The sequence below is a fragment of the Lissotriton vulgaris genome, chromosome 1_1, assembly GCF_964263255.1.
Source record: "Lissotriton vulgaris chromosome 1_1, aLisVul1.2, whole genome shotgun sequence".
NCBI lineage: Eukaryota > Metazoa > Chordata > Amphibia > Caudata > Salamandridae > Lissotriton > Lissotriton vulgaris.
This window is the reverse complement of record NC_141685.1, coordinates 790,778,054-790,803,847: the sequence shown is the minus strand read 5'-3', so window position 1 is coordinate 790,803,847 and position 25,794 is coordinate 790,778,054. Positions and strand designations below refer to the sequence as shown.

General features: G+C 45.5%; 1 protein-coding gene and 1 long non-coding RNA gene across 3 annotated transcripts in view; one reads left to right on the top strand and one right to left on the bottom strand.

Moving 5' to 3' along the window:
• The window catches only part of ANKRD45 (ankyrin repeat domain 45), a 360,539-nt gene that overhangs the window by 94,719 nt on the left and 240,026 nt on the right, over positions 1-25,794 (bottom strand). For both annotated transcript variants that reach the window (XR_015299695.1, XM_086936369.1), the window contains exon 7: positions 10,114-10,252. Coding sequence is in view for 1 of the 2 variants with exons in the window: in XM_086936369.1 (XP_086792495.1) it covers positions 10,114-10,252 (139 nt within the window). In the remaining variant the exon portion in view is untranslated. The remainder of the gene's footprint in view (positions 1-10,113; positions 10,253-25,794) is intronic.
• The window catches only part of LOC147747835 (uncharacterized), a 67,609-nt gene that overhangs the window by 38,674 nt on the left and 3,141 nt on the right, over positions 1-25,794 (top strand). The window lies entirely within an intron of this gene.

The window sequence follows — 25,794 nt, the reverse complement described above, 5'->3', positions numbered from 1 at the left end:
CTCATCAATCCTGGAGGCAGAGTGCTTGGAAATATGTGAGATGGTGCTCTAGCATGAGCTGAGCCTGTCTGCAGCTGTCGGGAACCACTCCCTAAGCTGTTCCGGGATATTGCCATACCATATACTCTTAAGTGCATTATAATCCTCGCGGTTATTTGCTATCTTTGGTTTGGCTTTATCAAAACATGTCGAGTAAGGTGTCATACGAATTGGAATACTATCCCCTCGCCAATTCTGGTGACGGGGATAGCATTCCACCCTTCTAGAGGGACACGACATGTGTGTAGCCTTAACCCCGGTTAAAGTTAACCAGAGCCTCAGCATCACAAAATGGATGCTGCCACGCCACCACAGACACATGTCTGACCTCCTGCTGCTGGGAGTCCTTCCAGCGAGGAGGGCCTGGACAAAGGGTTTCCTGCCTGGGGAGGTGCGAGCACCACCCCAGACAGGGTTTTGTGTATTGGGTAGGACAGGGCTGAATAGATTGAGACATGCCTGGGGCACACAAGGTGTCCCTGTGCATAAGCCAGCCCAAACCGGTTCTGGGGCTTTCCAGCCCCAGTCCTGGCGAGGAGCTGGACAAAGGAAAGGGGGTGTAACCACCCCCCTTCCTGGTCCCACCCATAGGGGAGGGACCTAGCAGGAGATCCACCCCTCAGATTGGGAATAAGAGTGGGAGCAGTCCCATTGCACAGCAGATCATCCTGAAATCAACTTTAAACAAGAAGAAGACTGGACTTCGACATTCTGCTGCACAGAAGACTGAAGAGAATCTCCCTTGTGGCCTAGGAGAGGCCACCCTGTGAACACAGGCATCACCCAGCACCTCGACGTCTGCTTTGCCGCCGCCTCCCGCCGGAGCCCGAGTGCAGAGCCTGACAAGACCCAGCTTCCCAGACTTCTCACAGCTCGATCCACAGTCCCTGCAAAGAAGGGACCCGTGGAGGCACCGAGAGACGTGGGAGCAGACATCTTGAAAGACCCCCGAGATGCTGACTGCGCAGCACCCGAGGCACCCTCGACTCTGTGCTTTGGGGTTTGAGAAGCCCCACAACCGAGCAGCATTTGCACCAAAGATCAGCCCTCCAGCATCTCCACGATCTGCCTGGGGCCCTTTTGCTTTGTGCCACTCGACTCGCCATCCCGGCCGCTTGTCACGTGATCAGCGGCCATCTTGGTGACAAAACCTACAATTTACACTGTGGGTCTGGTTGCTCCAGACCTGCCCTCGCTCCTGTAGAAAGGAGTACCCGCTCTGACCTTGCTGGTCCGAGTAATAAGCCTTTTTCACTTTCCCCGTGGCTTGCATTAGCCAAGGCTTGTTTGCTTCAATCGAGTTGCCGACACCGCCATCAGCTAGAGCCTTCAAGGGACAGCTCGTGATCGACTCCTGGACATCCTTGACCTCTTCGTGTCCACGTGGCTGCAGAGAGAAGCAACACCTCATCACCTGTTTGCACCCGACTTTGCCTGGTTCCAATCTGGTTCCACGGTGGTCACTGGTCAGTGACTTTGAACATTGTCCCCTCTGCTTTCAGGTCTTCACCACTTCAGATCCACCCTTGGATCCACCGGACACTTCTCCTTCACATCGCCTGCAGCATCTTCAGCTTCAAGCGCCAAGAACCTGCGTGTCAAAACCCGACGCCACTTCGACCCTGTGCACCTACTTCCTGTGGGTGAGGTAACATTGCAACGCCGGTGTCCCTACACTGGTACACACCTCTAGGGTCTGTATCTTAAGTTTTGTTCCTCTAGGTTCAGCGGAAGTGCCCTTAAACTAACTTTGTGTAACTTTTACGCACCATAGACTTTACATTGGAAAGTGCGTGCACTTTGAACACTGCACCAGAGTCCCGTGGGCCTTTCCCGACTTAATCATTGCTAGTCTCGAATAGCTCCAGCGATTCCCAAGGCCCTAGGCCTGTTCCCTTTCCTATTGGTATCTCTTATACCACTTTCTTAGTATATGGTTTAGGTGGCCCCTAGGGCTCATCTATATTGTGCAACTTTTGTGTATTTTAAACTGTCTTGTGATTTAACGCTTGTGCTTCTGTGCTCATAAAGAGTCCAGGGGATTTTATAGTTAATAAATCAATATATATTTTCAATATATATCTGTGTGGTGTCCCTTTCATTTGGTACTCAAGGGGGTTGTGTATGGTATAACAGCTGGCTTCACATGCCTTTCAGAGTTTAGCCTAAGACTGCTTTGTCCACGTTACCACTAGGATAACTTGTCTACAAGGTTGAATTACAACCAATCATCATAAGGGTTGCTTGGCATGGTACAAAGTGATCACTAGAATTAGTGAGCATTATATACCAGGCCAACTTCTCACATTGGTGAGCAGCGGATTGGGATCTGAGCTTGCTGTTGTTTTACCATTGCAATCTTTGAGATTATCATTTGAAAGATCATACAGGTACCTGCTAGGTACATATAAAACAAGACCAGTATACTTAAGTTCTACTGAACTTAGTTGTTGTAGAGCAAAGGGAGTAGCACACCCTAGCTACAACTACTAGATAAGTTTAGTAGGTAAACACCAGTGTAGGTAGATTGCAACACATCCACCCACACTAGAGCAATGTCTGGAGCAGAGGGTTCCACTGGGAACATCCCTGTTGAGAGTGACCCTCCAAGGGCACCATCCAAATTTGCTATTTTTTCCTTTAAGGAATTAAGACAGCTTTGTGTCTTAAGGGGTCTGAAGACAGGGCCTTCCCCTACTACAGACCACCTAAGAGAGCTCTTAGACCAGTCTGAGGCTCTAAAGCCCTCTAAGGCAAACCCCACAGGGGATGCTGAAGGAGGCCATCCTTCAGAGGATGACACTGTAGACACCCCTGGTCCTATCATCCTGGTAGATGAGGAAGCCTCCACCACTGGAGCTCCTCAAGTAGATGAGGAGGAAGAAGAAGAGGAAGAGGTGGAAAGCAGTGAGTCAGATGATGACAGAAATAGTCAGGTGCTGGTCAGCAGACTGAACCAGGCTAACTTAAGCCAACTTGGGAATGAATCTGGTAACAACCCATTCAGACCCCCAGGTGGACTTAACCAGAAGCCTAGGAGGAGAAGGACTCACTCAGGTGACTCTGACAACTCCCATGCTTCTAGAGGTTCTCATGGTCACTCCAGAAAGGTGATGACTAGCCCTCAGAGAAGGGAACATGAGACCAAATTGAGAGAATCTCAAATTAGAGAGGCTGAATTGAGGATCCAGAGACAAGAATTAGAAGTTGCCCTGGCCCAAGAGAAACTTGCTAGAGCAAGACAGCCTAGAGAGAGTGGATTAGGATCCACTGGTGGCAGCACTATCCAGAAGGATAAAGACAGGTCCTTTGATACAAGAAACCTGAGTAAGATTGTGCCCCCCTACAAAGCTGGGGATGATATCCACAAATGGATGACTGCACTTGAGAGAGCCTGCATGGTACAGCAGATCCCTCAGGAGCAGTGGGCAGCAATCTTGTGGCTCTCCTTTGAAGGTAGAGGCAGAGACAGACTCCTCACAGTTAGTGATGGGGATTCTAGAAACTACATGGTCCTGAAGAGTGCTCTGATTGATGGGTTAGGCTTAACCACTGAACAGTACAGGTTAATGTTCAGAGATACCCAGAAGACACAGACTCAGGACTGGTCTGAATTTGTTGAGTGTGCCACTAAGGCTCTGGAGGGCTGGTTGCTGGGAAGTAAGGTTAATGACTATACAGGATTGTATAATTTAATTATGAGAGAGCAAATCTTAAGTAATTGTCAAAATCAGCTTCTACATCAGCACCTGGTTGACTCTGATCTGACCTCCCCACAAGAATTGGGTAGGAGGGCAGACAAATGGGTCAGAACCAGGATCAGGCCTAAGAACCAGGGTGGTGACCAAAAGAAAGAGACTACCAAGCCTCAAGAGAAGGGTGGGGATAAAAGTAAGGAAAAGACTTCCCCAGGGCCCCAAAACTCCAAGAATGGGGGTGGGTCCCAAGACACTTCTACAACCCAGAAAAAGCCTTATTGTCATACCTGTAAACAGGTGGGGCATTACAAAACAGATAGCTGTTGTCCCAAGAATGGCAATAAAGAGAATATACCTCCAGGTAAGGCTCCAACACCTTCTGTCACTGTTAGCAGTGGTCCCCCAGGTGGTGGGAGCACCCCCAAGAATTTGGGTGGGTTTACTTTTGGAGGACAGGTGGACTCTGGCCTATCCAGGTCCCCTAACACAGATACTCTTGTCTATGAGACTGGCATGGGGTTTGCCAATTTCACTGCTTGCCCAAACACTTTGAGCAAGTATAGACAGGAGCCCCTCATCAATGGCTTGAAAGTTGAGGCCTTCAGAGACACAGGGGCTAGCATCACCATGGTGGCTGAATGTCTAGTCCCCTCAAGGCAACTTTTACCTGATGCCAGATATCAGATGACAAACATTGATGGCATAGAGACCAATCATCCCATGGCAGTAGTCAATCTTAGCTGGGGAGGTGTCACTGGCCCAAAGAGAGTGGCAGTGTCAGCAAACTTGCCTGTAGATTGCCTACTGGGTAATGATTTGGAAATCTCAGCCTGGGCTGAGGTTGAACAGCAAACCCATTCTAGAATGGTAAATCTCCATGGAAAGGTTAGTGGGGCTGTGATGGCTACAGCCCCAATCCAAGATGTCCTTCTTGAAAAGGTTGGGAGGGCTGAGCAAACCTCAGCCCCATCTTTAGATAACCTCCCTCCTGAAAAGAGTAGCAGAGCTGTACTAGTAACAGCCCATACCCAAACTGAGTCTCCTCCTGAAAAGGTTGGTGGGGCTGTGATGGCCACAGCCCAAACTCAAACTGATACATGGGTAGTGAAGCCTGAAATGATGGATCACTCCACCCAAACAGAGAGCATTGAGGAGGAAGAGAAATCTCCCTCCCACCAGACTTTAGGAAAGGATCAGCCTCCTCAGGGAACTGATCTTACCCCTGATGAAGGAACTGTCCCAGAGGTTGTTAGGCCTGGCCTGACAGAGCCTCTGATGGCAGTGGACCCTTCGCAGGAGGGACCCAGTCTGGAGCAGGTAACCTGCCCCTCTCTACCTTGCCTTACTCAGCCCAGGGCTGCAGAGGACAAGAAGGACAGTGAGACCCAAAGGGCCCCCTGTCAAATAAAGCACCCCCATCAACAGATTAGGGGCACCGAAACTAGTAGCCCTAGTGAGGTGAAAACTTTAAAAACTCCTGAGGGATCCCCCTTGAAAGTAGTTAGGGACCTCCCCCAGATGGATATTGTTGGGCACAGCCAAACCTGGGACCAAAAGGCCCCAAACCTGACCTGTCCCTCCAGTAAGCCAAGCAGAGGGACCCAGCCTCCAGCTTTAGGTAGCCAGAGGTTGACCCTGAGAGCACAGTGCAACTCAGTCAGAGAAAGAAAGGCACACATGATGGAGAGTGATTGGAGGAAGCTGAGCCCTACAGAGGAAACTCACTTCAGTACTCCATCTCAACACCAGCCTTTGACTTTGCAAAGACACACCACAGGTAGAGATTCCCTATGGTGGAGACCCTCAGATACCCTTAGGGTGAGGGATTGCTTAGTGGACCATGAGACAGGGGGTTACCAAGCCAGAGCTGGTACTTCCTTATATGGCCACTTAGGCAATATAGGCTTACCTGGTCAAGGATAGCCTTATCTCATTTCGTTTGGTGGGGGGGGGGGGGGGGGGGGGTTATGTAGGAAGGTGGATATCTGACTATGGTTACCCCCAAACTTTTTGCCTGGTGTTTAGCTGGTTTTTGACTTAGTTGGCCTGGGATCCTGCTATTCAGGGCCCCAGGCCGATTGCTCTCTCCTTAAAATGGACTCCATGTACCTTAGGTGCATAAACAATTGGAATTGGTTCACCTTATAGGCCCCTGTAACAGTGTACCATAGGTACCCAGGGCATAGGTGTAGCCAAGGCCTACCAGAGGCTGCAGCATGTATTATGCCACCCCTGGCCTGGCCTCCATATTTGACACAACTGGCTGATCACTCAGCTGGGGTAAGTTGGTGTAATCACCTCTTACTTAGGTACAGTATGTCTGTGCCTAACCCTAAACTGGACACATATGTTCCTATCAGCCACTCCTATGGAAGGCCTCATCAATCCTGGAGGCAGAGTGCTTGGAAATATGTGAGATGGTGCTCTAGCATGAGCTGAGCCTGTCTGCAGCTGTCGGGAACCACTCCCTAAGCTGTTCCGGGATATTGCCATACCATATACTCTTAAGTGCATTATAATCCTTGCGGTTATTTGCTATCTTTGGTTTGGCTTTATCAAAACATGCCGAGTAAGGTGTCATACGAATTGGAATACTATCCCCTCGCCAATTCTGGCGACGGGGATAGCATTCCACCCTTCTAGAGGGACACGACATGTGTGTAGCCTTAACCCCGGTTAAAGTTAACCAGAGCCTCAGCATCACAAAATGGATGCTGCCACCACAGACACATGTCTGACCTCCTGCTGCTGGGAGTCCTTCCAGCGATGAGGGCCTGGACAAAGGGTTTCCTGCCTGGGGAGGTGCGAGCACCACCCCAGACAGGGTTTTGTGTATTGGGTAGGACAGGGCTAAATAGATTGAGGCATGCCTGGGGCACACAAGGTGTCCCTGTGCATAAGCCAGCCCAAACCGGTTCTGGGGCTTTCCAGCCCCAGTCCTGGCGAGGAGCTGGACAAAGGAAAGGGGGTGTAACCACCCCCATTCCTGGTCCCACCCATAGGGGAGGGACCTAGCAGGAGATCCACCCCTCAGATTGGGAATAAGAGTGGGAGCAGTGCCATTGCACAGCAGATCATCCTGAAATCAACTTTAAACAAGAAGAAGACTGGACTTCGACATTCTGCTGCACAGAAGACTGAAGAGAATCTCCCTTGTGGCCTAGGAGGGACCACCCTGTGAACACAGGCATCACCCAGCACCTCGACGTCTGCTTTGCCGCCGCCTCCCGCCGGAGCCCGAGTGCGGAGTCTGACAAGACCCAGCTTCCCAGACTTCTTACAGCCTGATCCACAGTCCCTGCAAAGAAGGGACCCGTGGATGCACCGAGAGACGTGGGAGCGGACATCTTGAAAGACCCCCGAGACGCTGACTGCGCAGCACCCGAGGCACCCTCGACTCTGTGCTTTGTGGTTTGAGAAGCCCCACAACCGAGCAGTATTTGCACCAAAGATCAGCCCTCAAGCATCTCCACGATCTGCGTGGGGCCCTTTTGCTTTGTGCCACTCGACTCGCCATCCCGGCCGCTTGTCACGTGATCAGCGGCCATCTTGGTGACAAAACCTACAATTTACACTGTGGGTCTGGTTGCTCGAGACCTGCCCTCGCTCCTGTAGAAAGGAGTACCCGCTCTGACCTTGCTGGTCCGAGTAATAAGCCTTTTTTATTTTCCCTGTGGCTTGCATTAGCCAAGGCTTGTTTGCTTCAATCGAGTTGCCGACACCGCCATCAGCTAGAGCCTTCGAGGGACAGCTCGTGATCGACTCCTGGACGTCCTTGACCTCTTCGTGTCCACGTGGCTGCAGAGAGAAGCAACACCTCATCACCTGTTTGCACCCGACTTTGCCTGGTTCCAATCTGGTTCCACGGTGGTCACTGGTCAGTGACTTTGAACATTGTCCCCTCTGCTTTCAGGTCTTCACCACTTCAGATCCACCCTTGTATCCACCGGACACTTCTCCTTCACATCGCCTGCAGCATCTTCAGCTTCAAGCGCCAAGAACCTGCGTGTCAAAACCCGACGCCACTTCGACCCTGTGCACCCACTTCCTGTGGGTGAGGTAACATTGCAACGCCGGTGTCCCTACACTGGTACACACCTCTAGGGTCTGTGTCTTAAGTTTTGTTCCTCTAGGTTCAGCGGAAGTGCCCTTAAACTAACTTTGTGTAACTTTTACGCACCATAGACTTTACATTGGAAAGTGCGTGCACTTTGAACACTGCACCCGAGTCCCGTGGGCCTTTCCCGACTTAATCATTGCTAGTCTCGAATAGCTCCAGCGATTCCCAAGGCCCTAGGCCTGTTCCCTTTCCTATTGGTATCTCTTATACCACTTTCTTAGTATATGGTTTAGGTGGCCCCTAGGGCTCATCCATATTGTGCAACTTTTGTGTATTTTAAACTGTCTTGTGATTTAACGCTTGTGCTTCTGTGCTCATAAAGAGTCCAGGGGATTTTATAGTTAATAAATCAATATATATTTTCAATATATATCTGTGTGGTGTCCCTTTCATTTGGTACTCAAGGGGGTTGTGTATGGTATAACAGCTGGCTTCACATGCCTTTCAGAGTTTAGCCTAAGACTGCTTTGTCCACGTTACCACTAGGATAACTGGTCTACAAGGTTGAATTACAACCAATCATCATAAGGGTTGCTTGGCATGGTATAAAGTGATCACTAGAATTAGTGAGCATTATATACCAGGCCAACTTCTCACAAGGATGTCCACTCAAATTGGATCACAAGTGGGGACATTGGAATAAATACAGGGGGTAGATCTGCATTTCTCCTACAGTGGAATGAGGAGGGAGAAACTCTCGGTGTTGGAGGGGGAAGATGAGGAGATGATGGTGCATACCCAGGGCAATCAGGGTTAGGGTGGATCGGCGGTGTTTCCTGACCCAGGGACACAGTTGCAACCCTCATAATAAATGTTAAGGTGTTAATAGAGTCCACTCCGATGGGCTCCTGATGGATTGATGATTGGAATGTAATGCTGTAATCTTGTATACCTTTGCCGAAGATGTCAATGTAATGTCATTATTGCTGCAGTTTGTTTCTAATAAAAACAGTTTTTAAAAAAAGAAAAAGAGTCCTCAAAAAGCATTCTCTAAAAACCAAGAAGCCTAATTACAACAAAATGTCAGAGTGTGGAGCAGAGCCAAATTTGGTAGCGGTGTTCTCCAACAATTTCAAAACGCAAGCATGCGCTGTATTTATAATGATACGGCACACCCCTGTGTTTTCCCTAGCGGTGGCCATAAAGTTAGCTGCTTCGTGCCAACGCAGCTACCCTTGCACCAAAGTGGAAGGGTGCCTGCTTTGCAGGGAATAGTTGTTTATGTGGAGGAAGGTGTCCCTCACTGCACATAAACCATAATGGTGATTTGTTACTCCTATGTGTGCTGCAGAATGCAGCACACATAGAAGTAGCAAATCATCATTATTTATTGATTCCTGCACATAAACAATTATTAATGGCCTTTTGCTCTTTCTATGTTTGATACACACATAAAAAATAAAAATGAGAAGAAATAGAAGTGTTTCTACTCGTTTCACCATTTTAACGCCTTCTCTTGCCTGGTGTTAGTTTCTGGGGCTGCCTCTGATTTACACATCCTCGTAAATCTGGGGCAGCGCCAAAAAGCAATAAGAGTTTCAGTGGAATTCCCACAGCAACATACATTGCACGCCCCTTTCACGCTAAGTGATGCATGTAAAGGGACCGTATTTACAAGGTGGTGTTAGAACACAAAAAGAGGCTTAATGGGGCTTGGTAAATATGTAGAAGGGCATAGCGCCACCAGAATATCACTACAAGTGACGATCTGGTGGCACTATCCCCTTGTAAATATACCCCCAAGGCTCTTAGAAAAGTCTCAATATCAGTAATACTTTTTGGGCCAACAATAAAATAGAACTGGGTGACTAGGATGGTGCAGCACATGACTCTCTGTGCAGCCTTTGTAGAATCATTTTAACTAAAGTAAAACCATTTTTTGTTTAATCTTTCAAACATATTTAGATTCTAAATATTATTTTTAGAGATGTACCATGATCCTGCTGTGCTTTCAGAAATATTAAAAAGATCTTAAGTTCGATGATCATGAGGACATTAACATAGTATATTCTTGAAAAGATAGGTGCTAAATATGTAAATTGTTCTAAATATCTGAAAGTGGGAACTGGAGGCATATTACTACATCCCCCTTGCCTGGTAGTTTGAGCACTTCTCTGTCACACACCTGCACACAACGCTCCCCTAATAGAACACTTCACCGTGGCAGTACATTTGCTGGTAAACTCGTTTTTCTGAATATTCCACCCATTTCTAGATCATCGCCTTTCTTTTATTGTCCTCTCCTACGGTACTCACGTGGGGAATTCAGTTTGTTGAATATGGGAGTGATGGTTGTTTCCAGCTGAATCTTCTGATCCACAAAGTCCTGGACTGTGGGGCTCTTTGCATTCTCTATCCACTCAGATTTGGCTTTGATAGCATTTAATACTATTTTCTGAAATAAAGCACACAAAAAAATATTTAGACATGGCTTGAGATGGGTAAATGGGGGTGAAGTAGCATCGTGGCTGAGAAGTTCCTTAAGGTGTCGCTGTACCTTTCAAGGACAGTACCGCTATTATGGTACCACACTTTTCAGAGGCAATGCCTTCTGAGCAGAAAGGCTTTCGAATATATAATTTAAAAAACATAGCTTTTGGCATGCTTTTGGGTTTGGAAAAGCACCAAACCCAATTGATTAGGTTTTTAAGAAAAAGCTTCCGTGAAGTCAATAACCTTTGGCAATAGTGGATAACTTTGCACTACACTTCCTCAGCTAGCACGTCTTCCTTAATTTAAAAGTCACATATTGTGGCAGACAATCTACTTGATCCTGATTACGAAACCCATATCTGCTAAAAAAATGTTGAGAATTACCTGCAAATCTCAAATCTACTAATTTCAGTCCAATTTTAAATATATGGCCTAACACTAGTACTTAGCCTAAAAGTTCGTCAAAAAAGGTAGTGAACAAATAAATATTTAGAAGCTGATTATGATGGCAGGCGGACTATATCAGAAATGGGACTGCCCGACATGCAGTCGGCGGTTCCTTAAGAGGCATTACAATTCGACCGCCTATATTTTGCATTGCAACGGGTGCTGTTCGCTGCAAAGGTTTCCCCAAGTGTCCATATCAGAGGTCCAGGGGGGAAGGAGGGCCCGCCAAGGGCCCCCAAACTTCCTTCTGCCTGCCTTTTAATGGCGGGTTGGCAGGCGGAAAGGGACATCATAATGCACTTGGCGGTGCCTGGTAGGCACCACCACCGTTTTGGGGATATGATTCCCTTCTGATTGTCCGAAGGGATCCTTAAGCCCGTCGGAACCGTGGTGGTCGGTCTTCCCAACCGCCAACAAAACGCCCGCCATTGTAATATGGTGGGTGTGAAACCTGCTTACGATGCCGGCGAGGCCACCACCGGCAGGCTGTCGGGGGCGGTCTCACCACCATCGTAATCAGGCCCTTAGTGATTAGCACAGGTTCACCTGATTTGGTCAGATGTGCATTTGAAAAGACAAGGGGAACCCAATGGGTAGATAGGGACCATGGGTATCAAGTATTATAAAGGAAACAAAAGGTCCTCAGCATAAAAGAATAAATGCAAAAATATTATATAGACCACAATAGGCTACTATATATTTCAGTCCCGTGTCCAGCCGGACAGGGAATTTAATAATCAAACAAATCGTTAAGGTTAGGTCACATTTTAGCAACAAAGCATTATAATTACAGTAGGGCACAGTCCTGTACCGTACAAGGGAGGAGAAAGTGAGAAAGTAATAGAGTGAAGGAATATCAGGCAAACAGGGTGAGCTATCAGACCACTGTCATGAATCAAAATTAACAGTGTGTCCTGGAGTAAACCATACATACAGTAATATAATAAGGTGAAACGTATGTCTACTCAAAGGAGTCGACGTTTCGATCCCGTGCTCAAGAACCTAACGTGTCGCATTATCCGTACCTCAACTCGTGCTAATGGACACATGCACGGAGCCATAACTCCGGCCACCCCTCCAACCAACGCTGTACCAGTCGCGAGGATTCCACACATCACCATGTGTCCGACTAATTGGACGCCTAGACCTGGCAACTGAAGCCTCAACAGAGCTATCACCTATTCCTGCCCGGTCAGCATAGCTGCAAGCTTATTGGAAGGCCTCCACTTTTTTAAGCCTCTGGCGTTTAATTTCCATTCAGGCAAAAACAATCCCTTAAGTCCTGAAGATGATCCCTATATAAATTGAGCACGGGATCGAAACAAGGTCCAGGTGACTCACCACAAGCAGGGGAGTCAGGGCAGGCCCGAGCAATCAGGGGTGCACTGGAGTCGCAAGAGGACTTCAAGCAGCTCACCAAAGATGCAAGCCAACGATGCAAGAGATGCGGTGAGGGTGAAGATCTTGTTCAATGAAGATGCTTGAGGTTGGGGCTACTTGGAGCCCAAAGACTTTCCAACTGCAAGTCAATGCGGTGCACAGGGGTTTGGTTCCTGCAGCTCCGACGAGGGATACTGGCCTGAAACTTGGTGAGAGGACAGGGCAGGCCTCAAGGGATGTGAAGAATCACCACCTGTGTTGCTGAGCCTTGCGGAGTCCGTGGGAGCCCAGGATCAGCCCACCGGTCAGCTTAACTGTTGTGCCTGCAGATGCAGGGAAGTGACTCCTTCACTTCAAGGGAGAATCCTTCAGGTGTCTTGGGTGCCCACAGGCCTTGGAAGATTTCAGTATGGTGCACAGGCACGGACGTTGCAGCAGATGAGCCGAGTGACAAGATCAGGAGTAGCAGGAGTCTTCTTAGTTGCAGCCTTGATGCCCAGAGCGAAGTTCATCAAAGTCCAGAGTGCCCAGACGGTTGAAAAAGAAGTGGTGTCAGAAACGAATCTTGTCTCACAACGAATCTAGGGACCCACCCATAGGTAAGCCCTTAAATAACCTAAGGAAAGGGTTGGGACGATTCAGGGGTCCCTCCCAAAGGAGGAGCTGGACAAAGGAGAGGATACTCCCCTGTCATTTGTCCAGTTTTGTGCCAGAGTGGGAGCCACTGGCTCCCTGAACTGGTTTGAACTGGACTATGCATGGAGGGCACCAAATGTGCCCTGCAGGCAGACTGTGGCTCTGGTAAGCGCTCCCACCCTGCCCCAATACACTAAATCCTGCCTGGGAGTTGGTCCCACCTCCCTGTGAAGGGATAACTATTGTTCTACCTTCCCCTGCCCATGCTCGGCTCAGCAGCAGGAGGGCAGAAACTTGTCTCTGGCCAGCAGGAGCCATGGCTTACTATCCGGGTCTGGAAGACTGATACCAGGAGCATCGAGGTCCTCCCAAACAAGCTTTATGGTTCATGGAATCATAACTCCCACACTGTTTACGCTGTGAGGGTTTGATTCCAACATATTTGATACAAAACATGATAGGATTCGTAGTAGCCAGTTTTTAGATGGTCACTGCGTAAAGATGCAATGCCCCTCTATATGTCATATGGCTGCCTCACTTACCTCGGAGAATGGACTCTGGAGGTCATAAGGGTGTCCTGCTCATGCAGGGGCACCCTCACACTTAGAACCAAGCACCCTGCCTTCAGAATTGCAAGGGCCTGCTGTAAGGGTGACATACATTTTAAGTGCAGTGATCTTAGATATAGGGAAATCTACATTTTTCGTAATGGGTGCTAGCACTAGCTGCAACGGCAGGCCTGAAGTTACAAATTGAGTGGTCTCTCATGGCTGGCATAATGCATACAGCCCATGGGGGACCTCTGGTGTACCGATGCCCTGGGTACCTTAGTACCATATACAAGGGACTGATAAGGGACTGATAAGGTTGTACCAATGTTCAATCTGGGATGTACCTGAGTACTTACCAAACACATTTAGAGGTGAAAGCACAGAAACTGGGGTCATGATTAGCAGGATCCCAGTCAGACTAGTCAGAAACAGCATTACATCAAGCAAAAAGCGGGGGTAACCATAAAAGCAGATCCTACTTTCCTACACAACCCCTCCCAAATGTAAAGAGATGAGACTAACTGTGCCCAGTGACTCTTCATTTTCGAAGTGGAAATATCTGGAGAGTCCATATGCATTGGCATGGTTACTCCCAGGTCTGTGTTCCACTGAATATTCCATCCCCTGTAGGGAAAAGGGCCACCTCAAAAGTTTGGGGTGTTCACCCTTCATCTGTTTAAGTCACAAGAGGGGCTTATGGTCTGTCTGAACAATGAAGTGAGTACTAAACACCAGGAACCCCTGTGTTGGGCTTGGACCAAATGCCCAGAAGGACATCCTTGAGGGCTTCATTGAAGGACAAGTTGCCGCCTGTTGAAGCACCTCTGTCAGGAGGTTAGTCCTGACTGCCACTGTGGGAAGCTCCAGGCCCAAGGCCCTGGCTGCCCTACGTACCGTAGCCACGGTAGGGGGAGAAAGCATGCCAAGGTCTGGAGAGGTGTCCAGACCACAGGGGTCACATAATTCCTCTCTCCAGTCTAGTTCTTCCAGCTAGTCTGTCAAAGGGTCCAGCAACGCCTCACAGTCCTCATTACCACCCTCAGGGCAATACAGAACACCTAGGATGAACAAGGGAACAAAAGTAGCCTTCGGCATCGGATTCAATGTCGGCCGACGACAGTCCGGCTCCACTTCCATCTCGGGGATGAGGATGAGGACACTATCGGCTGGGGTAATGGCCGGCGCCAGGGGTTTCATTGCCGGGATCGGCAACGGGGAAGGTCGAGTAAGGTCAAAAAGTGACTAAGGGGCAAGCTCTCTCCGGATCTGCGCTAGACCAGTGAGGAAAAAGAAAGAAATTATCTAAGCATCCAGGGGCGGCATCTAATAGGCACCGCAACTTCATACCGGTGACCACGATGCTGACGACGGATGTGGAGTCGACCGACGCCACCTACCGACTCGCTGGGGTACTGCTGAAGAAAAATTCTCCGGATCCAGTCTGACGCCCGGGGGGTAATTCTAAGGTAAGGAATCTATAACTAAAAGTCTCTTTCAGATTTCAAGGTCAGGCCTTGACAAGGGTGCCAATTTCAGCACTGCAGTTGACTTCATTCTATCGGTCAGAGGGGTGCTTTGTGGTTGGTTTGGTCAATTGAAAATTTAGACAGCAATCTGACAACATCATTTTCAGACAGCTTTGCCAGTGTGAGAGGAAATCAATGGAAGCCTCAGTCTAATAGTACACTGAGGGGGAGATGTACCTACTTTTAAAATAGTGCACTGCAGCAGCCGCAAGCGCTGCGCTACGTGAAAATGAGAGAGGAGGAGGATGCCCTATTTACTAAAATATGCCACTCTCCTCCCATCTCACTAGCATTGGCGCTGAAATCAGCTGCTGTGCACCATGGAGACATATTTGCCCCATGGTGCAAGGGTGTCTCTGTGAGTCTAGCATGGGTTTTGTATTGGAAGGGTACCCTTCCAGTACAAAATACTATGCTGAGACTCACTTCAAACATGTTCCCTCTGCAAGCTGTACAGTGCAGCACACATGCAAAGTCAGAAAAGGAAGGAGAAATTAAAGCATTTCTCTTTCCTTGCGCCTACTTGAAAAGTGTGCAGTTTTCTCACGCTAAACCGAATCTACTTTAGTTAATAAATGGAGTTTAGCAGGAGAAAACCTGGGTGGTTGCCTGGGAACGCCCATGGTCCACCCTTGGTACGCCCTCATGGCGCAAAGTAATGACTGCTTCGCGTTACTTTCAATTATTTCCAGCACTAAACAAGCTTAGCGCTGGAACGTAAATTGGAAAAAAATGATTTTGCGCTGATTTGCATCCCTTTTGTGTAAATCTCCACCAATGCATGATAGTGGTGTTTCAATCCTATCGCTGCTTAGATCTAGTTCATGGCTGTCTTACTAAAAACCTTGCTGCCTAGTGGGCTCACCTGAACATGAGTGACTGCTTTCACCCCTCCGACAGACCCAAGCACCCAGCCAGGAACTGAAAGCAAATATCAATGACAGAACTGGAGACCAGGATCTGTGCCCCACTTCAGCACTCACACAGTTGATGACCTCACTGCCCACTACACCACAGTGATATCTTCTGTTCTCGAACAAATGGCACAGCTCAACTGAAGCAGTCTAGATCTATACAAACTAAATCTTGATTCAACTCAGATCTTAACACACAAGAGGAGACAACTCAGACAGTCAGAAAGGTTATGGAGACAAAAACCCTCTACAGTGAACCTCTCACTCCTAAGAAGGGCACTGCTTTCCTACAAGAAACACATCTTCAGAGAAAAAGCCACTTTCTTTCGCAACCAACTTGACCGCACTAAGAACAGACCCTCAGAGCTCTTCAACATTATTAAATGGCAAACTACCCTTTCCTCCCCACACGAAACAAAAGCCACAACAGAACGCTGTGAAGAAATGGCCAACTTCTTCATTGATAAAGTTGCTAAAATTGAACAATCCCTCACCCAAGTCACAAATCTGACATTTCTACCAAATTTCCCTCTGCCTCACTCCCCTACGTAGCAGAACCCCCTCCTAACCAAGGACCGTATGGCCTATATAAAAACTAATTTCAACCTTGATTTCCTTCAACTGAAAAACAAAGCGAATTGGTCCGATTATGAACCAATAACTGAAAGTGAAGTCTTCAATGTAATTGCGAAGTTAAAGCCCACATCCTACACTTTGGATCCTATGCCTTCCACAATAGTTCAAAACCTCAACCATATCATTTCCCCATTCTGGACTAAAATCATCAACTCATCTCTATCCTCAGGGATCACTGACATAATATCGAGGGACATAATATCTAGTACCAAAAATATTGGCGACAAAATATCGACAGACAGAATATCGACTTTGTATCTACAAACAGGTAAGTACAAAAATATCGAGTAAAAAATATCGTTTACAAAAATATAGTTTGTAAAAATATCAACTTTATTAAAAACAATGTTAAATTAAATTAAAATTACAAATTATTTAATAAAATAGACTTAAAAATACTTAAATTACCTTATAATAATTAAATAATTATTTAAAGTTATAAAAAAAATGTTTTACAATCATATTTGTCAAAACATATATATATATAGTAACATAATATAAATAAAATATATCCAATATTATTACCGTAGGATAGCGGAAGTATAAAATTACTATTCCCACTCCAGAGAGTGCAACAGTAGACAAGGCGTTGGATAGCGTAGAGGTAACAATTACTATTCCCACTCCAGAGAGTGCAACAGTAGGGAAATCGTTGGATAGAGTAGGGGTAAAACTTACTATTCCTACTCCAGAGAGTTCAACAGTAGGGAAAGCGTTGGATAGCGTAGGGGTAAAAATTACTATTCCCACTCCAGAGAGTGTAACAGTAGGGAAAGCGTTGGATAGCGTAGGGGTAAAAATAACTATTCCCACTACAGAGAGTTCAACAGTAGGGAAAGCGTTGGATAGCGTAGGGGTAAAAATTACTATTCCCACTCCAGAGAGTGCAAAATAGGGAAAGCGTTGGATAGCGTAGGGGTAAAAATTACTATTCCCACTCCAGAGAGTGCAACAGTAGTGAAAGGGTTGGATAGCATAGGGGTAAAACTTACTAATCCCACTCCAGAGAGTGCAACAGTAGGGAAAGCATTGGATAGCGTAGGGGTAAAAATTACTATTCCCACTCCAGAGAGTGCAACAATAGTGAAGGCCTTGGATAGCGTAGGGGTAAAAATTACTATTCCCACTCCAGAGAGTGCAACAGTAGGGAAAGGGTTGGATTGCGTAGGGGTAAAACTTACTATTCCCACTCCAAAGAGTGCAACAGTAGGGAAAGCGTTGGATAGCGTAGGGGTAAAAATTACTATTTCCACTCCAGAGAGTGCAACAGTAGGGAAAGCGTTGGATAGCGTAGGGGTAAAAATTACTATTCCCACTCCAGAGAGTGCAACAGTAGTGAAAGCGTTGGATAGCGTAGGGGTAAAACCTACTATTCTCACTCCAGAGAGTGCAACTGTAGGGAAAGCGTTGGATAGCATAGGGGTAAAAATTACTATTCCCACTCTAGAGACTGCAACAGTAGGGAAAGCGTTGGATAGCGTAGGGGTAAAAATTACTATTCCCACTCCAGAGAGTGCAACAGTAGGGAAAGCGTTGGATAGCGTAGGGGTAAAAATTACTATTCCCACTCCAGAGAGTGCAACTGTAGGGAAAGCGTTGGATAGCGTAGGGGTAAAAATTACTATTCCCACTCCAGAGAGTGCAACTGTAGGGAAAGCGTTGGATAGCGTAGGGGTAAAAATTACTATTCCCACTCCAGAGAGTGCAACAGTAGGAAAAGGGTTGCATAGCGTAGGGGTAAAAATTACTATTCCCACTCCAGAGAGTGCAACAGTAGGGAAAGCGTTGGATAGCGTAGGGGTAAAAATTACTATTCCCACTCCAGAGAGTGCAACATTAGGGCAAGCGTTGGATAGCGTAGGGGTAAAAATTACTATTCCCACTCCAGTGAGTGCAACAGTAAAGAAAGTAGATACTTCATATATTATTTAAAAGATATATATATTAATATCTATTAAATATAATTAAAAGTAATTACCACTTTAATATGATATAATAATTAATTAATTACAAATACTAATTTAATCATTACAATTAATTATCTATTAACACTAATTAATTACAAATTAACAATTAATTAATTAGTAATTAAACAGTTACTTAACAATTAAAATCTAATAAATACACAAAATAAATTAACATATGTAATTAGTTATAATTAAATTACTTCCCACCCTATTCCCCTATGAACCCACAACCCGCTACAGAAATTAAATTACTTAAATTAACATAATTATCCATTAATCAATTAAATAAAATTATTTGGCATTTAAAATTTAATTAATTACCAAAAAATATAATTTAACAAATAATTATAAACAAATACCAATAAATAAATTAACCTATTTAATTATTTATAATTTAATTACACTACATAAATTAACATATTTAATTAATTATAATTAAATTACTTCCCACCCTACTCCCCTATAAACCCACAACCCGCTACAGAAATGTAATTACTTAAATTAACATAATTATCAATTAATCAATTAAATAAAATTAATTGGCAATTAAAATGTAATTAATTACTAAATAAAAATGTATTCACAATTAATTCTAAACAAATACCAATACATAAATTTACATATTTAATTAATTATCATTATATTACACTACATAAATTAACATATTTAATTAATTATAATTAAATTACAATACATAAATTAACATATTTAATTAATTATAATTAAATTACTTCCCACCCTATTCCCCTATAAACCCACAACCCGCTACAGAATTAAATTACGCAAAATTTAAATAACATTAAATTCATAAATTAAATTACATTATAACATAAATAAACACTTTTAACACATAAAATACACTATAAAAAATTCGATATTAATAAAATTTCGATATATTTCTCAACCTATATTATGTACTTCGATATTTTGACTATCTATATTTTAAAATTCGATATTACATTACTTACCTTCAAAACGATACTTTTGATGTCTATATTCTGTCCATTCGATATTCTGTCCAGCCTATATTTTGTACTCGATATTATGTCCATTCGATATTTTGTAGTCAATATTTTGTCTGTTTTCCATCCTCAGGCAGTGTTCCTGACTGCCTCCAACTAGGCTAAACCACACCCATACTCAAAAAAGCAAGTGCCGACCCCAATGACTTCAATAACCTCTGCCCTTTTACCAACCTCCCCTTTCTAGCCAAAGCATTGGAGAAGTGCGTCCAACAACAACTAAACAAACCCATAGAAGAATTCATCCTCCATGACACCTTCCAATCGGGGTTCAGGAAAGGCTGTAGCACTGAAACTTCTATGCTCAATATCTCAGATTACATTCGCAGATCCTTGGATGAAGGTGATGCGTGCCTCCTAATCTTACTTGACCTATCGGCTGCCTTCGATACAGTAAATCATCCTGCTTTACTTGAGACACTCAGGACCCATACTGGGATCAATGGCACAGTCCTTAAATGGTTCACATCTTACCTGCAACATCGTTCACAACAAATAAAAATCAACAACTGTTTCTCAAAACCAACACTAGTTCCTCATGGTGTACCCCAAGGCTCAACTCTATCCCCAGCCCTTTTCAATCTTCACATGGAACCCCTTACGGGTATCCTGAATCAAGCAGGGGTCACATATCACCTATATGCTGATGACACCCAAATCTATTACAAGATTAAATCACCCAGTGATATCCTAAATCTGAATACCACACTAATCAAGATACAAACTTGGCTTAACATCAATCATTTAAAGCTGAACCCCAGCAAAACTGCACTTTTCTCCACAAAAAAAGAACCTGCTACCAATCCAAGTATGGCTCAAGAATTTGAACGCTCTAAACTGTTCTCTAGCACTGTCAAACACCATTAAGTCCTCAGGTATCACCCTGGACAGACACATGCCATTGAAAGCCCACATAAACAACTCAGACAAAGGCACACTCCTCACACTAAAACACATCAAGAAAATCCAAACATTCATTCCCCCTGAATATTTTAAGACAGTAGTGCAATCATTGTCCTCTCAAAACTGGATTATGGTAACTCCATCTTCACAGGAACTCCGAAAACTCACCTGGCCCCCTTAAGTTCAGTTCTGAACATGGCAGCCCGGCTAATAATATGTTGCAATCTGTTTGAGCACATCACACTGGCCCTCAAGAGCCTCGATTGGCTCCAAATCAAAGGAAAATGTTTCTACAAGACCGCTTGCATCACCCACAAAGCCCTTGACACACATAACCCCAACTATCTGGAGAACAAACTTTCAAAAGCTGGTAGAGCCAGATCTCTAAGGAGCTCCAATGCACTTCTTCTCATATCTCCCAAACTAAAAAAGAAATCCTCCCAGACATGTTCTTTCTCTGGAAAAGCTCCCACGATATGGAACTAACTTCCTAGTGCCCTGCGCTGCAACCCCTCCTTTTCCTGTTTAAATCGGGACCGTAAACACCTACTGCTCAACAAATACTTTAACACACACCCTAACTGAGCTATGTTCCCAAAGCTCACACCCACTCTGCCTTGAACAGTTGTAGCGGTTAAATCAGTGTTTCAGCAGTCCACTATGTCTTGTATATCTTTTAGCTCAAACGATTCCTATGTCTGCATACTGTAACGACCGCTGCGGCCGAACAATTTTCTTAATCTGTTGTTTTTTGCATGTACTTTAATCTAATATCTCGCATTATATGTAAAGCGCTCTGATACATTCAGGTCTAGCTAGCGCTATAAAAAAAAGTATAAAATAAAATTAAAAATACAATTAAAAAAACAATATTAAAACGTGGAGGGGGACACAACCCTGGGGACCCCCCTCTCCCTGGGGCCGACTCATGCAGATCAGAGGAGGGGGCCCACACAGCCCCCCTCCTGGAGCCGTCATGGCCCTGGGGACCACCACTCCCCCAGGACCGGCTCCTTCTATGTCCCAGGACATAGCTGTGTGGGAGCTTTACTGCTCCTGCCAAACCATAGAAAAATATGCTTTGCTTCTAGCAAGTAAAAGCAGGAAAAAATGCTCCTGTTTGCCTGAAGCGGAGCACAATTGCTTTAATAGAGCGGGAGCTGCATGTTTAGCAACTCCCTTTGTCTCACGCATGCTGGCTCCCGCAGGAGGCAGGACGCCAGCAGGGACCCCAGGAGGATTGAGCCTGCTGCACGGTCCCCAACAGAGTGGGTGCCCAGTGTGGAGTCAGGGCACCCACAATTGAGGCCAGGCCCTGGGGGATAGTGTCCCTGGGACCAAAACCAGCCCGGGAGGTGGAGCTGCGCAGCCCCCTCCCATTATTATTATAATTTTTTTATTAATGAAAAGACCGGCCATGGGAGATGGAGTCCCGGAGGCCGAAATCGACCCAGGAGAGGGGGCCACTCTGCTTACCTCCCTTTCATTTGTAAAACTGCTGAGCCCTGGGGGATGGGCTCCCCGGGCCAAAATCAGCTGGGAAGGGGGGCCGCCCGACCCCCCTCCCCTATTCAAAAAAGGGTTGGCCTGGGGTATGGGATCCCCTGGGCCCAATTTGGCCCAGGGAAGGATGGCCATGAGCCCTCCCCAAATAAAGAACAAAAGGGGAAAAAAGTAAGCAAGTCATAGGATGTCCTGCTCTCTTTTACCATCACTCTGCACATGCATCTTCTGGTGCACTACTAGTTAGGGGATAAAGGGGCATATTATCAAGGGGGTTTATCTCCACTTTTTCGGCTTTAAAAGCCAAGAAAGCGGAGATAAAATTATCTCCCTATTACCTAGCTGTCGCTAACACCAGTTATCGACAGCTAGTAGGAGATAGCGACCATCTTGGGGCCCACTTTGCATGTCAGTGATATTTATCACTAATGACATGCAAAGTGGGCGTGCCAAGATGTTAGCAACTGGAAACAGTCGCTAACATCGCTATCTCCTATTACCAACTTTTGGAGATATTCGCGCTAAGCGCGATTATCTACAAAAGCTAACACCTGCCCTGAGCAGTTCTTAGCCATGTTATCCAATGGGAGGTGGATAACATGGCTAAGAGAATTAGCTCGGTAATGCATGAATATCGCGGACTTTTCAGCGATATTCATGCATTGCGGCGATTTTTATCGCATTTGCGATAAACCTTGGTAATACCAGGGCTTATTTGCGGTAAAAATCGCCGCAGCTCAGCGGTAAATTTCTGTCTCTAACCAAGCAATAGCGATAATTATCGCTATTGCTTGGTAATATGCCCCAAAGTCCCTTTGATTCCAGAGGGTTCTTGGGAGCCAACTACCCTTCCTGATACCTCCAGTAAGTCCCACAAAGTGGGATTGCTGGGTGATAGTAGGAGGCCTCAGCCTCTTTTTCCACTACTCAGCAAATGCGCATCCTTCTGCACTACTAGTTGGGGGATAAAGTCCCCTTATAAATTGATACTTGTGTAGCGCACTACTCACCCGCAAGGGTCTCAAGGCGCTTGTGAGGCGTCCACTCCTGAGCACCCCCAAGGTGGAGGCCAGGCATCCTTAGCGTTGTGGGGTCCGTTGTGGAGATTAAGCAAGCTATTGCCCAGAGTTGCAGAGTGGGACTCCATGATTGGAATAGGCACCAAGGCGAGAATTATCAGGTCCATGGAATTTTTGAGCCCAAGACCCGCCGAGGTGGGGAATTGAACCCTGGTACCGGGCTAGACCTCTGCATCAGGGTCTGCTGCTCTAACCATTGAGCCACACTTCCCCTTGTCTCTTAAGGTTCCTCGGGGCCAGCTACCACTCCTGTTACCTCAAGTAAAACGTGCCTCCTGGTGCATTGGTGGTTGGGGGACGAAGTGCCTTTGGCTTCATAGGGTCCCTCCTGTTACCTGCAGTAAGTCCCACACAGCGGAATTGCTGAGAGGGATTCAGTGACCATGCCCTCTGCAAACACGCCTCCAAGAGCACTTTTTGTTGAGCGATGAAGTCCTCTTGGATGGTGAGGGATCCTGGGGGCCCAGAAGCCCTCCTGTTACCTCCAGCAAGTCCAACATAGCTGGATTCCTGAGAGCAGGTTCGAGGCCCTGCCCCCTTTCTCCACCACTCTGCAAATGTGACTACTTGTTAAAAACCCATAGAAATTCACTTAAAAACCAAAGGTTACAGGGATGTTTTAGTTAGAAAATCGAATTTTAAAAAAAGCAGAAATTCACAGAAAAAAACTAAGATTACAGGGACCACCCATAAAGTCTTTAAAACACTTACACTTGCTTGATGATGTCATCAGTGATGTCATTTGAGATGTCATGAGTGATATCACTGGCCTTGTCATCAGTGATGTAATATGTGAGGTTATAAGCAGTGCATTGCGGGGCGTAAGTTATAGTTAACTCAGGTAACCATAACTGCTGAATTTACTGGTTTTGTACGAGTGAAATCATAGCCTAACTATAAAGTCCCAGTAACTTTTGGTTATAGATATCCAACTCCACTCTCCTTACATAAAGGATAGCGTGCACTCCAGTACAAAACAGAAGTAGTCAGGCTCACAGGACCCGTGATAAAGGTGCATGTGTGTTGCTTCAAAACGCACTTTTTGTGGCCATCACTATCGCACTGGATAAAAAATGCTTTTCAACTGTCTACTTCTGCTTCTGTTTTGTACCGAAGTGTGTGTTATCCTTTTTGTAAGGAGAGTGGAGTTGAATTTTGAAAGGGTTTCTCACCCTAAAGCGCACCACCATCTGAGGGTCCCCCATGTGAGGATCAGGGACCAGGGATATATGCCTTGAGTGACTTGGTAAATCTAATCTAGGTTTTGCGTCGCACTTGCCCTAACTTGCGCTACGCAAGGGCGATGCAAAACTTTGATAAATCTGGCCCAATTTTTTTTTTCCTGGTTGTGCCCCGCTAACCATTCTTTTAAATGTTGTGGAGGGTTGCAGATAGAAGCTGCAGGGAGCGATATTAATAAAAATACACAATAAGTCACCTGTGTCATTGAATCTATGACCCCTGAAGAGCTTAACACATTTTCTTTTAAAGCTTCCCGAGCTGGAGCTGTATGCTCTTCAGCTGGAGTGCAGGGGGGCCCTGTGGTTTGCTATGGCTGTAGTATATGGCCGCAAACATGTTAAAAAAAGACACAGACATGTTTACTGAAAATATTTTGTACTAATCACTATTATCAAACATTGCAATGAGTTAATATATAAAATATATATTTGTTTATAGTTATTACTGTTTCAATGGAGAGATGGCAGTTGAAGGTAGATCTCCTTTCACGTGTACAATATACAAACCTAGGGGTCTTAAAAGAGGGTGTCTGGAACCTCTAAAAAGGAAGTCTTAATGTTTTTATTAATATATCAAGACAGACTCAAGACTGACTAATAATTTCTAAGGGACACGGAATGTCAAACAAAGGACCACCAGTGATTGCAGAGGAATATCATATAGGATTCCCATCAAAAGTACTCGTGATGATCAATATTATCACTTGGTCATCCTTAAGGGTCTCGTGTCTCTAGATCATTGAGACCTCCATCGTACCCTTTATCCAGCCGGGATTCCGACCCGCAATCACTTTAGGACCAAGTGACTCTGATCTGATGGGATCAGGTGCAGTGCAACAAAATGATACTATGTCTAGAGCTCATCCTCATTTTGCTCTTTTATTTACTTTTATTCTTCCTGTACCTGTGAGGACATTGGCCATGTAATACCAGCGCATCGTGTAGGACTACAATATGACATTACGAACCCCGGAAACCATAGTTCTTTCGTTCCCGAGGTTCAAACCAGCGAATGTTTATACTGTCCACCTCGCAAGTTCCTCAATATCAAAATATATGGAAATATATAGACATAGACCTGATGTTGTGAAAGGAGATCTATAAACAACAAGAACATTAAGGAGGGCCAGAGGGATGTTTATAGACCAGCCTAGGTTATATCCCTCAAGAGACTACCTGTACAAAATACAAACCTAAGGGTCTAAAAAGAGGGTGTCTGGAACCTCTAAAAAGGAAGTCTTAATGTTTTTATTAATACATCAAGACAGAGTCAAGACTGACTAATAATTTCTAAGGGACAGGGAATGTCAAACAAAGGACCACCAGTGATTGCAGAGGAATATCATATAGGATTCCCATTAAAAGTACTTGTGATGATCAATATTATCAATTTGGTCATCCTCAAGGGTCTCGTGTCTCTAGATCATTGAGACCTCCATCGTACCCTTTATCCAACCGGGATTCCGACCCACAATCACTTTAGGACCAAGTGACTCTGATCTGATGGGATCAGGTGCAGTGCAACAAAACATAAATGGAATGGTGAAGTGTATTAAAAAGGATAGAGAAACCACAAAAAGACTTTATTAAGAGAGTCCTCCTCCTGTTAAAATCAAGAACAGTGCAATAAGATATGTATCTGCAGTTCAACCAAATACCTGCATGGGGGCCAACATGTTTCAGCCTTAATGGGAAAAGG